Source organism: Coturnix japonica, chromosome 12 (genome assembly GCF_054131305.1).
Source record: "Coturnix japonica strain WE chromosome 12, WE-NBRP24, whole genome shotgun sequence".
NCBI lineage: Eukaryota > Metazoa > Chordata > Aves > Galliformes > Phasianidae > Coturnix > Coturnix japonica.
In genome coordinates, this window is record NC_140674.1 from 3,793,232 (window position 1) to 3,806,989 (window position 13,758).

The 13,758-nt window shown below is 39.0% G+C and overlaps 1 protein-coding gene across 7 annotated transcripts in view; it reads left to right on the top strand.

Annotated features, from left to right (window-relative positions):
- STAG1 (STAG1 cohesin complex component) overlaps positions 1–13,758 on the top strand; it is a 149,441-nt gene that overhangs the window by 112,788 nt on the left and 22,895 nt on the right. For all 7 annotated transcript variants that reach the window (XM_032446719.2, XM_015870973.3, XM_085512621.1 and 4 more), the window contains 6 exons: positions 389–481; positions 594–683; positions 858–1,061; positions 2,651–2,721; positions 8,138–8,225; positions 9,706–9,786. In XM_032446719.2, the coding sequence (XP_032302610.1) occupies positions 389–481; positions 594–683; positions 858–1,061; positions 2,651–2,721; positions 8,138–8,225; positions 9,706–9,786 (627 nt within the window). The remainder of the gene's footprint in view (positions 1–388; positions 482–593; positions 684–857; positions 1,062–2,650; positions 2,722–8,137; positions 8,226–9,705; positions 9,787–13,758) is intronic.

Here is a 13,758-nt window from a genome sequence, read left to right on the forward strand (position 1 = left end):
GATTTTGGTTTTCTGAATTATAATTCAGTTCACCCTGAGGTCTTTCATTAACATGTTATTTAATGTGTGAAAGCTAGAGCTTAATTTATTTGGAAACAATAGCAAAACTTCCACTGCCTTGGGTTATATTTAAAGTTCAATCCTAAAAACATGTTGATGTGTAGCAACAGTATGTGGCTGGATGATATTTCCCTTTTCAATTATGGTTTCTTAGGACGTGTGATCCTCCCATTTAATCACTCTTCAGTCCAAACATTTTTGAATGTCTTTCCCTTCTCTTTTTATTAAAAATTGCATGAGTGTTTCTTGGAAATATCAACTTCAGAGGAATTAATGAATGCTATATGCAGATATTGTATTTACTGTAGTTATCTTTGATCGCTTGCAGGTCTTGACAGCAAAAGAAAGGAAAACGCAGATAGATGACAGAAATAAATTGACTGAGCATTTCATTATTGCACTTCCTATGTTGCTATCAAAGGTATATTTTTCTACAAAATCAATTGCTCCCTGGTATTTACGACTGACTTTAAACTTTCCTTCTGTGTAGATGTTTATTTTTACTGTTCTGTTTTGTTTCAATGATATTCTAGTATTCCGCTGATGCAGAGAAGGTTGCAAATCTCCTGCAAATCCCTCAGTATTTTGATCTGGAAATCTATAGCACTGGCAGAATGGAAAAGGTATAGTACAGTGGGCAGTAATGCTGGCTGCTTTCAAGTACCTCATCACTGTTGTTGTACAGTACCATGACTTCATTTGGTAATATAACCAAATATAGTAATATAACCTGGTGTGTTTTTATGGGGATTTATTGTTTGACAAGGTAGGAGCTGAATTTCTTTTCTGATCTACAGCATCTGGATGCCTTACTGAAACAAATTAAGTTTGTTGTGGAAAAGCACGTGGAATCGGATGTTCTCGAAGCCTGCAGCAAAACCTACAGCATACTCTGTAGTGAAGAATATACAATCCAGAACAGAGTTGACATAGCGCACAGCCAACTTATTGATGAGTTTGTGGATCGGTTCAACCATTCTGTAGAGGATCTGCTGCAGGAGGTTTGTTTCCTTGAAATGAATTTAGTTAGAGTACCTAAAATACGCTGTGATAGAATGCAGAAAAACGTCATGAAATTATCCATGTGAAGAGGTAATGCAGCAGCAACTCTATCGTAATTATTTGGAGGCCTTTCTCCATACAGAAAATCCCCTAGACTAGCATTAAATCTGATGCTGTAAGACAAAGACCATGGGACAGTCCCACTCCTTAAAACTTAGTGTATTATTTAAACAATTCACATGTGAAATGAATTCGATGAAAGCTCAGGAAAAAATGCAAAGGAAAGTGCATTTACATTAGTGCTTGGGGTAATTCCTGTAGTCTCCAATTGACATGCTGATCGCAGAATGAAAACTGCATCATGTCTTGAATGGAAGAGAGGGTTTAGTCAAATATTTATTATGGCATATTGAAACAGCTCTGGAAAGAAGGAAATAAAGATACAAAACCAAAGCCTGGAGATGTCTGGAATTTATTTACAAGATATGCTTGCACCAGACAGAATACACTGAATAAGGATAGAAATCTGGTTTAGTACATTTAACTTTGTACAGCGCCACTTAATTTGTTGTAGTTCTCCTGATTTTTAAAAGTAACTTAGGGTCTGCATAGATCTTTTTCTATACTTCATAAGTTGTGCATCGTGGCAGATGCACTTAGTTGTGATGTACTCTTATGGAAAGTTAAGCTACAGTCTCTGATTTGGAACTGTGTATTAAATAAATTAAACCTTTAGTTATGTTTATTTCCTCATTTCAAAGAGATTTTTTATTTGCAAATTTGTATGCTTGTAGTCAAGCAAGCATAATGTTGTTTTATGGCTTCCCTCTAGGTTGATAATAAGAAACATTGACTGGCACTTGCATCTAAAAGCAGGGAGATGATTTAATTGTTGGCCTATAGCTGGAAAGTGATTGATCAAAACAAAATGGAGAAGAATAGCTCTAAGTGGATTTACTCTTTCAGAAAATTGCTGGAAAAATTAAGTTTCAGAATTAATTCCACTTGATTTTCAATTCAGTATTGGAATAGTGATATTTTAAAATGTCAACCTTAAACAAAAATTGCAGAAGAAAAAACTTTCCAGTGCTGAATGTATGTCATTGTATGCAACGTGGCTGTCACGTGATGCAGTGTGTAACAGGGAACAGCAATGAAGGATAAGAAACCAAAGGAATTTTTCCACCATTCGTTTTAAAATACTCACTGTTGACATCTACAGATAAACATTTGTCTGGTTCTTGTGGCACATTCTTCAGATTGTGGTTAAACTGCAGCTCAGTCCTTTCTGTAAAATAAGATAAAACTAGGATTTTTATCTTGGAAATGGTTTCTACTACTGGAAGATACTTGCTTGAGTATTAATGTTGTAATACTGCTGCATATTTTTAGATGATCTTGCTAATTTTCTAATGCTATGCAGTAGTTATTTAAGTATCACTATGGAATCTAAATAAAATTCATTGTAAAATTTGGACCATGTTTTGTGGTCAACATAAAACCTAAAAGAAATCTGTTCCTTCCCATTCAGCAGTGTTCTCTCAGTTGGTTTGCTGAACTGCCTTCATGGATTTTCTTTCATTTTCAGGGAGAAGAAGCTGATGATGATGACATATACAACGTGCTCTCCACTTTGAAGAGATTAACCTCTTTTCACAAGTATGTGTGTCTTCCCTTGAAAATTTATGGTCACTTCAACAAGTATCAGTTGAGATCTGGTGTTAAGAAATGAGAACGCTTTATGGTCTAAAATAAGGAACAGAGTTTGATGAATGACTGGTGGTATTTCTCAGTGCCATCCAATCTATTCTTCAGATTCATCAGTGTTATTGGTTAGTTAATGACTGCTTTTACACATTTAATTTGCAAATGGCATATCTTCCTTTGCACTAAATGAGTGTTTCACTACAAAATCATACTCTCCCGCATGACATATGAAGTTTTAACTACCTGAAACTCCTTCACTAAGTGCAGGATGAACCAGACTGCTGGAACCAGCCAACATCTTCCCAGGGTTCTGCTGGGAAATTAGACATATTGGCACCCTAATGACTCGTAGAGCAACCTGGAAAATTTGACTTCAGTTGTCAGGATGTTGCTCTATGGCACAAAGACCTAATCTTCCCCTTATACCAGGTGTAGGAAATAATTGCTTCTGGTAGGAAAGCTTTGAATGCAGATGCCATTCAGAGGGACCTTGACAGGCTGGAAAGCTGGGCTCGGGTGAACCTAATGAGGTTCAACACGGCAAAGTGCAGGGTTTTGCACTTGGGCCGGAAGAACCCCAGGCACCTGTACAGGCTGGGAGGAGTTGTTCTTGAGAGCAGCTCGGCAGAGAAAGACCTAGGGGTCCTGATAGATGAGAAACTTAACATGAGCCAACAGTGCGCTCTGGCAGCCCAGAAAGCAAATGGGATCCTGGGCTCCATCAGGAGAGGGGTGGTCAGCAGGGATAGGGAGGTGATTGTCCCTCTCTACTCTGCTCTTGTGAGGCCCCATCTGGAGTACTGTGTCCAGGTGTGGAGCCCTCAGTACAAAAAAGACATGGAGATTTTGGAAAGGGTCCAGAGGAGGGCCATGAAGATGATCAGGGGGCTGGAGCACCTCCCCTATGAGGACAGGCTGAGGGAGTTGGGTTTGTTCAGCCTGGAGAAGAGAAGGTTGCGGGGTGACCTCATTGCAGCCTTTCAATACCTGAAGGGAACTTACTCCCAGGAGGGGAGTAAACTCTTCGAAAAGGCTGATAATAGCAGGACTAGGGGAAATGGTTTTAAGTTAAAAGAGGGAAGATTTAGGTTGGACGTTAGGGGGAAGTTCTTTACTAAGAGAGTGGTTAGGTCCTGGAACAGACTGCCCAGGGAGGTTGTGGATGCCCCATCCTTGGAGGTGTTCAAGACCAGGTTGGACGGGGCCCTGGGCAACCTGATCTAGTAAAGGTGTATGTTTGGTGGCCCTGCCGGGCAGGGGGCTTGGAACTACATGATCCTTGAGGTCCCTTCCAACCCGGGTCATTCTGTGATTCTGTGTGATTCTGTGACTGAGAGCCAGAAGTAATTTCTCCCTTATCACAGTGATAGAGCGGATCTTGCTTCTGCCACCTCTTTTACACTTGTGTATTTGGATTTGCAGTTTTGGTTCACTTTCCTTTCTATGCTTAGTATTCAGCTGTACTGAATCACTGTATGAGATGATTCGGAAATATCTGCTCTTTGTTTCCATTCAACAGGAGTCCTAGAAAGATCATTAAATCATTACTAATTCCTATAGTGCAGCTGGCTGATGTGCAAATTAGGTTTTTGGTCTCCCTGGTAACACAGTTGGAGCCACTTCTACCATCCCTGAGAGGATTGGTGAAAGCTGTAGTTCACACTGAAGAAAACAACACAAAACTTTTTGCAAAAGCTTCAGTTATGAGGCTATGATGGTCTTTAATTTAAAACTTGCATTGATTGTTCTCATCTTGATGGCTCTTGCCTGATGCTGTCGCTACCCATCATCAGATTGGAGCCAAAGGCAATGGAAGAAGTTGAAGTTATACACTAACAACCTTTCAGGTCTTATAAAACTTCACTGACAGAGCAAAGCATTTGGATTTGAATAGAAAAAACAAGTCCCTCTCTTCTTCCAGTGAGAGAAATGTACCTTCTTTTGTTTCCTTCCTCATTGCTGCTTCTTCATATTCTAGGAGAAAGAAACCCAGCAAGTGGGGAAAAACCATGACAGGGATTGTCAGAAAAGCCTTCCAGACCAAAAAAAGCTTCTGTACTGAGATTTCTCAAGTCTGAGCTAATCCTCTTTCTGAGAAGATCTTTTTATCGTGTATTTTCATGTGGGAATGAATAACATAAAAAGTTTCGAAGATTAGGGAAGATGTTCTGTAGATTGTACTTGCTGCCCAATTTTCTTTCACTTAAACTAATATAAATCAAACTGGTTAATGAAGATAGTCACAGTACAAGAGATTGTCTCTCTCTGCATGCTGGAACAGTGGAACATGCAATGGGAGATGGATGTTTTGGAAAGGCTGAAAAGCTACTTGACAACAGGCTTGCAGAATGCTTTTTAATTGATAGCTTTCCATCATGGGATATCGGTATTTCAGTACAAATAGAATTGATCATTACAGTGTTTCCTTTTGAGTTTTCAAAATGGAATAATAAATTTTTGAGGATTTCTGAATAGGACACATAGACTAAATATGACAGTCTTTTCTTTGCCAGGGTCTCACTGATGTTCATAGCATTTCTTTCTTTGCTTTCACATAGGGACACAATCTTCCTATTTCAACTCTGGCTTAGTTCAGCTGAGCTGTCACTTCATACATGAGTGCTGTAGCAATTTTTATATCAGCATTTGTTGTTTAATTGCTCCAGGTGATTCCATGCAAGATATGTGAAACCAAGACATCAGCTCCATTCCTCCGATGTGCTCTTTTCATGCTGTCCTGTGTATAGAGCATTGTTTCACGTTTAGAAATGAGGACTGTTGGTATCACAGCCCAGTAGTCCTCAGATATAATACAGAATTTGGTTCCTTCCTGCCACACGCTGACTTCATGCAATATGCCAGGCAATGGCTATAGTAACTTTCCAGTAGTTGAACTATATGACATATCAGATTCCTTCAGACTGTATTATTCAGAAGTTTATTATCTAGAAAAAGAATAAATTATGATAAATGAAACCTCAGTTAGAAAAGTAAGGCTGCACCTTGCAGAGCTGTTCATAACCCAAGGCGCTGCTTCTTTTGCTTTGTGCTGCTCTAAAAAGAGAGAAGGTCTGAGGGTGCACAGATCACCTTACCTAACAGGTCTGTTTGTAGGCTGTTTCTTTCCACACTTTTGGAAACGCTGTGGGAATTATTCCTTCACTTCATCTGACTAATTTCTTGTAGAAATATGCCCCAGCAGACAGTAGAGACCGTAGAGATGAAAAGAAACCTCCTTTGATGAAGTGCTGGGCCTTGCTTTCTGTACTCCTAAAAGACAAGGAAATGACTAAGGTAGAGAAAGTGCTGTGTCATATAACTTGTCATTCTTGGAGCCTCTATGAACCTCTCCGAAGGATGGGGTTGTGTCCATGGTATCTTCTTCACTGTAGTCTTGATTTCTGAGTAGTTTGAGGCAGAGAAAAATGAACTAGAATATGCCTAAATGTAATGTGGAAGCTTTTCTTTAAGGACGTTTGCAGCAATAATCTCTATTGGCTAGTATTTTTCAGCTTTGGAAGCTAGAATGCTCCTCCAGAGGACAGTTGTAAGGCCAGGATCTGAGCAAAAAGCTAAGTGCCCCCAGGGCAGGTGGGGGTGCCTGCTGCCACCAGTCCCTGGCATGAAGGGCTCTGCAATAGCAGCTCAGTCACGGCACCAGTTTTTCTTTCATATTCTCTGTAGAATAATCTATTCAGATACTTTCCTCTGCAGACCAAGGAGATTTTACTGCTTTAATTACAATATTGTAATTAATTACAATATTATATTATATATATATATATAATAATATAATATTATTATAAATTACAATTATCTTAATTACAATATTGTAATTAAGGAGGTACAACTCCACCTCGGTAGCAACCTTGTGACTTGCTGAAGCAGAATCTTTGTGCTTAGTACTGCTAGTGAGAGGCAGTTCCCTGGCAGTCAGTAGTTTGTCTATAAAACATTTTGTTTCCTTACTTCCAAGACACTCCAGAATGTAGGTGGGGAGTATATTTTCACTCCATTTTTTCTGGGAGGAGAGGTGCTGTTTTGCTTTTAGATTTTTCTATCATTTTCCTTTTGCTCTCAGATCTTAAATAGAAATTAAGATGCACTTTGGCTTAGTGGCACAACTCTAGAGTACAGACTTCACTTATTCTCACTTAAAGGATACTAAATGTTAAGAATTCTGTGCAACTTTTATCTGAGAGGTTATCCATGTTGTGGGACCAGCACAGTCCAGACTGGGAAAGGATTTCATACGTGGGTTCTCAGCAGGATCTCGAAGCTCCCGGTTCAGCCTCTGTTCATCTCAGAGCCAGAGAAATATTCTTTCTTGCTGAGCAGCGTAGTTAATTATTTAAACAAACTCAGGCAGCTCCAACACAGAGCAGAAGCAGAGGACAGGAAATGTGAGCATATCTTACTGATCAAAGCACTGGGATGAAAGGGAGCCAGATGGGTGAGGCTGCTTTATCTAATTCAGATTTTCCAGCTCAGTCAGAGCATCCCTTCTTCGAGGTGAGTATTTTAATTATCAACTCGTCTTTTTATTGTTTTGAGGGGACTTGCTCTTTTATAAACATTTTATAGATGGTTTCAAATTTTCTCAGTTTCTCTCTACCTAAAAAAAACCAGAATGTGTTGTGGAAAATAATTCTTCAGGTTACCGTATGTTTCTTTTCATATCTCTCAGTTTTTCACTACAAACGTATAACACCAGCTGTTGAGGTGTGTAGGACTAAAACTCCTGTTGCTAATCTCGTCTGTATTTCTCTTCCCAGCAAATCAGGTTGGTTGAAATATGGAATGGATGGAATGGTTAACATGACCTCAGTCTTGATTACCTGTATATTGCTCTTAGTTTGGATATTTCAGGGTGTTCAATATTTAGTGTTAATATTTGCAATTATTTGCTAAATTATAAGGCAGAGGATTATGTAACTGTTGAGTAATTAGTCATTGGGTACGACTGCAGTTTGGCCATAGTTTCTGCTGCAGTGCCAGAGAAGTGTCTTCTGAAATTCTGTCTGTGTTTAGGACACAACACGAAAAATATGAGTTAGAGGACAACACTGAGAAGGAGCTAGTAGCTATGCTTAAGTAACATTTAGAGCTGCAGGATATGCATTGAGTCTGTCTCCTATTGACAAAAATCCGATGTGGTAAACATCTTCCCCTACCATCTAAAAGCCTAACTTCTGGTTTTAATATGGCGTGAACTAATTGTGCAGCTGCTTTGGCAGCATGCTGTATTGTCTCTACTTCACAGAAGTACCGAAACTGCTCACTGTGCTGCCAGGTCAGACTATATTCCTGATGCAATATGGAGTACTAAGGAACACAACTAACCTCTCTTTATTATGTCTTGTTCTAGTGCTCATGATCTCACGAAATGGGATTTGTTCAGTAACTGCTACAGATTACTACGAACTGGAATTGAACACGGAGCTATGCCAGAACAGGTACCGTTAGCAGTACCTGCACTGCATCGTTTGGGGACTCAGTGTTTACAAGAGTTTTGCAGTGGAGATAGTCAAGAAATTAATGCATTAGGCGTCAGGTGTTTAGGAAAATCACAGAACCTTAAGTGAAGCTGTTTTTGTAGTTAGATATTCTTCAGGAGGAGGAAAATCTGATCTTGTTTCTTTTGTACTCAGTTTGATTTTGAGCTACTTGCCTCACCTTTCTCATTTTAAAGTATGGAGTAACTCATGTCCCTGGCTGTGACAAGCACTGCATAAGTCATGATTTTGCATGTTATTTGTAAACCTTGTCTGTCATTCAAATTATTTCAATTATTGTGAATTGAAGGTAAGATGAGTGCTTACAAAAACCAGATAAACACTTAGCAAGAATGCTGGCCAACCTTTCTAGTGAGGTTCTTTCAGTAGGTATAATTTGGACTTCTGTTTTGTTAGCGTTCTTAATAAAGGGACCGCTGAGCACAGAGACATTTCAGATTCTCTCAGAATGCTATTTCAGCTTAAACTGCGGGCTGCCTACTGCAGTATTTGAGCTGTATTTTCATTTCTGTTGGAAGCCAGCTGTTAATTAGGAAAAAAAAAATGAAAAATGAAATTCTGATCTACTTTTAGAAGCCTTTTTAGAAAGGAGGTGTTGGGAGGTCTTGAGGCTTTTCTCACAGCCAAGTCTGGTGAAAGTAGATGGAGCCATCGTAGCGACTGACTTCCATAGCCCGTCTCATTGCCACATCCCAGATTACTTCTCTAAGGAGTTAGGAAAAAGATTGTGAAACCTTAATTCTCCTCAGTATTTCTTTCCTCAGACCACTAGAAGTTTGCTGAACAGAGTAGTTTGGCACCTGTAGTAATACTCTTCCCAAAAGCAATCTGTGAAGCAGCTAAGAGCTGTTACAAACTTCATTTACTGTGCACAGAACCACAAACCACTGAAAGTACCTTCATGCTGAAAAGGTTTAGGAATTTTTAGCACCTATTATAGAACTGAAATGTTAACAAGACATTGATGCTTTTGAGGGCTTCACAAATACTTGTCCTGTGTTGTCCGTGACGAAATGTTTATTTTGTCCTCTTTTTCTTAATTTGACTACATGTTCTAAACTGCATTACTCATGAAGTAAGATTTAGAGGTATTTAAACCAGTATTCTTGACCTGGGCTATGTAGGCATTGGGTTGTACTTCTGCCCTGCTGTGATTGCACCCATTACTGCACTCCAATGCATGATTTTCTTGTCTGCTTTGTTTCCCAGCTAACTGCAGTAGATTTTCCATTGATACTGGGCCAGTTTCTTATTGCCCTAAGCTGAATAAGGAAGCTGATGTCCATGAAAACAGGAAATACTTCCTAGGAGCTGCTGCTCTTTTCTTTTTTTGCCCCTTAAATATGTCACACATTTTACATACGCTTTACAGTTTGTTATTTCCAGCTTGCTTACATTCTTTGTGTTGCCTGTGTTACAGATAGTTGTTCAGGCACTGCAGTGTTCGCATTACTCTATTCTCTGGCAGCTGGTGAAAATCACTGAGGGTTCCCCTTCCAAAGTAAGTAGACATTTGATCATAGGAATTTTGCTGAAACAGAACTTACCTTAACAGGCATTGGACCTGATTCTCTGCAACTCCACACAGTATATGATCATTTCATACCATTGTGAAGCCAACTGACTTTATTTTATACCAATTGTGAAGCATTTTGACTTGCTTAGTATTTTAAGATGTATTTGGTTTCATACATATGTCTGAATAAACTATATGAATAGCAGAAGCTTGTCTTTATCAGGACTTGATACTAGTTGACTTTTATGTTTTTATTGATGAATGTATTTAATCTGAATATAACAGCTAGTATGAATAGATAGGTAAAGTTAACAGTGCTTATCTAATAATTGCAAGTAATACTGGTGGTTTTCATGTCACATATAGCTTAATATTTATGTATGTTTACCTTGTTTGCCCTTTAGTTACATCTCTTATGTTGTTAAATATAGGGTTACTAGCAGTGGCAGTTACTAATAAAAAGCAAATGCATGCAAGTGTAATGCAGTAAGGACAATATTACATGTAATTTGATCATTGTACTTAATATTTTCAGAACCATTTCATAGCAGTTTCTCAATTAGAGGCCACTGTCTGATCTTTTAGGACATTTTCAGAAGTAATGAACCAAATTAAAGTATGAAATCTATAATAATAAATGTACTTTCCCGCCCACAGCAGAAACAAGTTGAAGAGAAATCCACAAACCTGATGTAGTTGGAGCATTTTTTTTCATGTTTTGATCTATCGAACTTTTATTTTTCATTTGTTGATGGTGAAAATAAATCCAGCTGCGGTATATCTGTCCATTAAGTCATTATGGGATCATTTTGCCCATGGCTGGTTGCCATGATTTAGGCTTATGAGTTAGCAGTCATTAAAGGGAATCACTTTGGAAGTAAGATGTATGGGAAGACAGACTTTAATAAGAAACACATTAGAATGAGGGATGATGTACATCATTAGTATTTTTTAGTTATCTAGGCTCTTAGAGGTATATTTCTGACACAGTATTTTAATATGAAGGTCCATTCAGCTTTCTACTCATATTTTCTACGTATTTTTTTGGAATTATATGATCTCTAAGGTCCTTTCCAACCCAAACTGTTCTGTGATTCTGTGACAACCAGGGAGATACAACTGCAAACAGTCTCTTCTGTAGGATGAAGCTGTTGTTTATCTGGTATTCAGGTGGTTCTTCCAGACACGCAGCCTCTCTCCCAAAAGGAATGTCCTGTTTTAATTACTGCGGTGGGCATTGTGCCTAAGCCTAGACCACTGTCATTGCCTTCTGAGGGACATTCTGTGTTACAGGTGCTGGGTATGTCTTGGATTCTGGCTGGCTACATGAGTCTAGGTGTACTAGTGTCTGTAGGTTTTTTATGTGTGGCAGGGAAAACCTGTTCAACTCTTGTGATCTAAATCAAATTAGGGTTATGGCAGCTTATTGATTCATGAAAGACACATAACTAATGTGCAGTCAATGAAATACATCTCCAGGATCAGTATAACCAATACAGCAGGTAAGCCACAATACCAGACACTCGAGAAATGTTTCTGAACACGTGGAATGTCCTTCTGTAATTATTTGCAACTGATTCTAATCCCCTCCCCAGCACACACAGTTAGACATGTACAGTTGCTCTCGTAGGAAGAGAGAGGTACAAGTCCACTACCTTTCTTTTGGATGCTTTAGGTCATCTAATTAAACATGGCTCCTGTTGGATAGGAGGGTGCTCCAGTTTCATGTGTATCCATGTCACTTGCTGCAGTCCATTAATTCACATGCCATTCAAAGCATCTGCAGTGTCATATATACATACTGGAGGTGTGGGTCCTTGGTGTTGCGCCGTGGACTGAGCGTCCTTCAGGTGAGTGCAGGCTTCTTGAGACTGCCAGTGCATGACCAGGCCTAGGCAGTGTTTGCAGTGATGGGTGCCACTCTGTTCCACACCCAGGTGATTCCATAATCACAAGGTTTCATTATACTTATTTTCAAAGTGACTTTTCTTTTTCTCAAAGTTTCTTGGTAATCTCCTGCTTAATGTGGTGGTTTTAAGCAGACTAGAACTAGAATGCAGTTGCTAGAGTTCCTCCCAGCATCATCATTTATTTTAGACAAACACCCCCACAGAACAGTTCACATTGGTGGTTCTGTTCACACGCATGGCTGCACTCATGTTCTCATCATATCAGCTGTTGTTTATCCTGACCACGTTGCCAGGAGGACTATCTGCAGGACTCCTCATGCTGTGTAACACTGTTTGCACACTGCAGTTTCAATCACCATACTTACAAAAGCAAAAACAGTGTAAAATGTTTACAAGACATTTGAAAGGAGTGGTTATAACTGCTGGTTATTGGAACTAAGAAGAAAGTCCGCTGAATACAATTCCTTCCTGTTGGGAAGTATTAGGTTATTCTGCTGGTTTTTCCGTCTTAGTTTCTGTGTGTATTCAAGAAACCAGGTGCCACTGAGTTATGTATGCAGTGAATAGGAAATATCTGCAGAATCCAAAGTCTTAGAACAGTTTAAAAACTAAAAAAGGAGCAATAGAACAAGCATTCAAAAGCGAGTCAGAGGTGAAACCCTTCTGAATGAGCTGCAGCCAGGCCAACCTAATGCTGAGCTATTGCGAAGTGATTAGTGGGCAGATGAATTAGTAGAGAGGATTTTAAAAGGATTTAAAGAAGATCATGGCGACTTGGAGGCTCTTCATATTGCTCTGGATGCAATGACAGAAAGCACAAAATGCTGGAGTGTCACCAGGTGCCAAAGGTTGGGTTGTGATCGGCAGAGAAGCTGAATCCTGACAGCTCTTGAACATGGTGAAAGGTTGTCAAAGAACTGGGAGGCTTGGTAGAAGTAAGTTAATGCTCCACAGAAGTAGTTCAAGAGGAAAGACAGTGAGAAAATAAGAAAAAAAACAATAACTGGCAAAATCGCAGCATTTCTCATTGACTTCAATTTTAAACTAGAAAATAACTGAATAATTTTAGGTAACTCTTGCAAAGCAAACAGTTGTCCAGTTACAGTTGGTGGCAAAATCAGTTCAAGTCCTTAATGGCTCATTCTTTTTCCATGTACTAGTTACATTTTGAAGATCTTAGTTGTATAGTTCAGGAGTGGGTTATTTATATCACGGGTCTCTTCAGTAATCCATTTAACAGCGTGGCTTCATGATTTTAGCCTAGCAACCAAAAGGACAGTACGTATTTTATGCCAGCTTTCCTGCTGAAGCCAGCATCTCCTGTAATCCTGCCTCAAGAACCTTGGCTGTGTTACTTAGAACAGTAAAAGACTTGAAAATACAATTGGTTTTCTTCCATACCCATTTCTGTTTAAAAAACCAACCAAACCAACAGCCACGTTATCACTGTGCAGCAGTCTGGGGATTTCTCCAGTTTTAGGAAGTTCCAGATGGTTTTGTTGCACTGTTCAGTGAGGCTTTCTTTTGATGTCTGTACTTTTCAAGTTGCATGTTTGCTGTGCTATCAAGAGAGGATAATAAATAGTGTTTGGTAGGTGCTATTCAGACTTGGACAGGAAGAAAAATGGAAACATTCAATTCCTAAACTTTTATGTAGGATTTTTATGTAGGTTTTAGTTTCTCTTTTCAATCATTAGCATTTAAATGGAAGGTATTATGTTAGAAAGTAGTTGCGATAGAAATGGTGGTGATTGTAATACCTATGTTTAAAAGTGTAAACCAGACAAACATGTTACAGCAAACTGATAAGCCTGCCATCAGTGCTGGGTAAACTGTTGGGATGGCTGATGGAAAACGGTCAGTACAAGGCTGAACAAATACAGCCAATAGAAGAAACAAGAAGGATCAAATAAACTTGAGAAAGTTGCATTTTTGACCGAAGATGCTATTTTGAAATACCAATTTCTGTAAGACATGAATATCGCATTGCATTGCAGCTTAGTATGAATATTTAATGTAATTCATATTCAGTAGCTAAGAAGTGGTG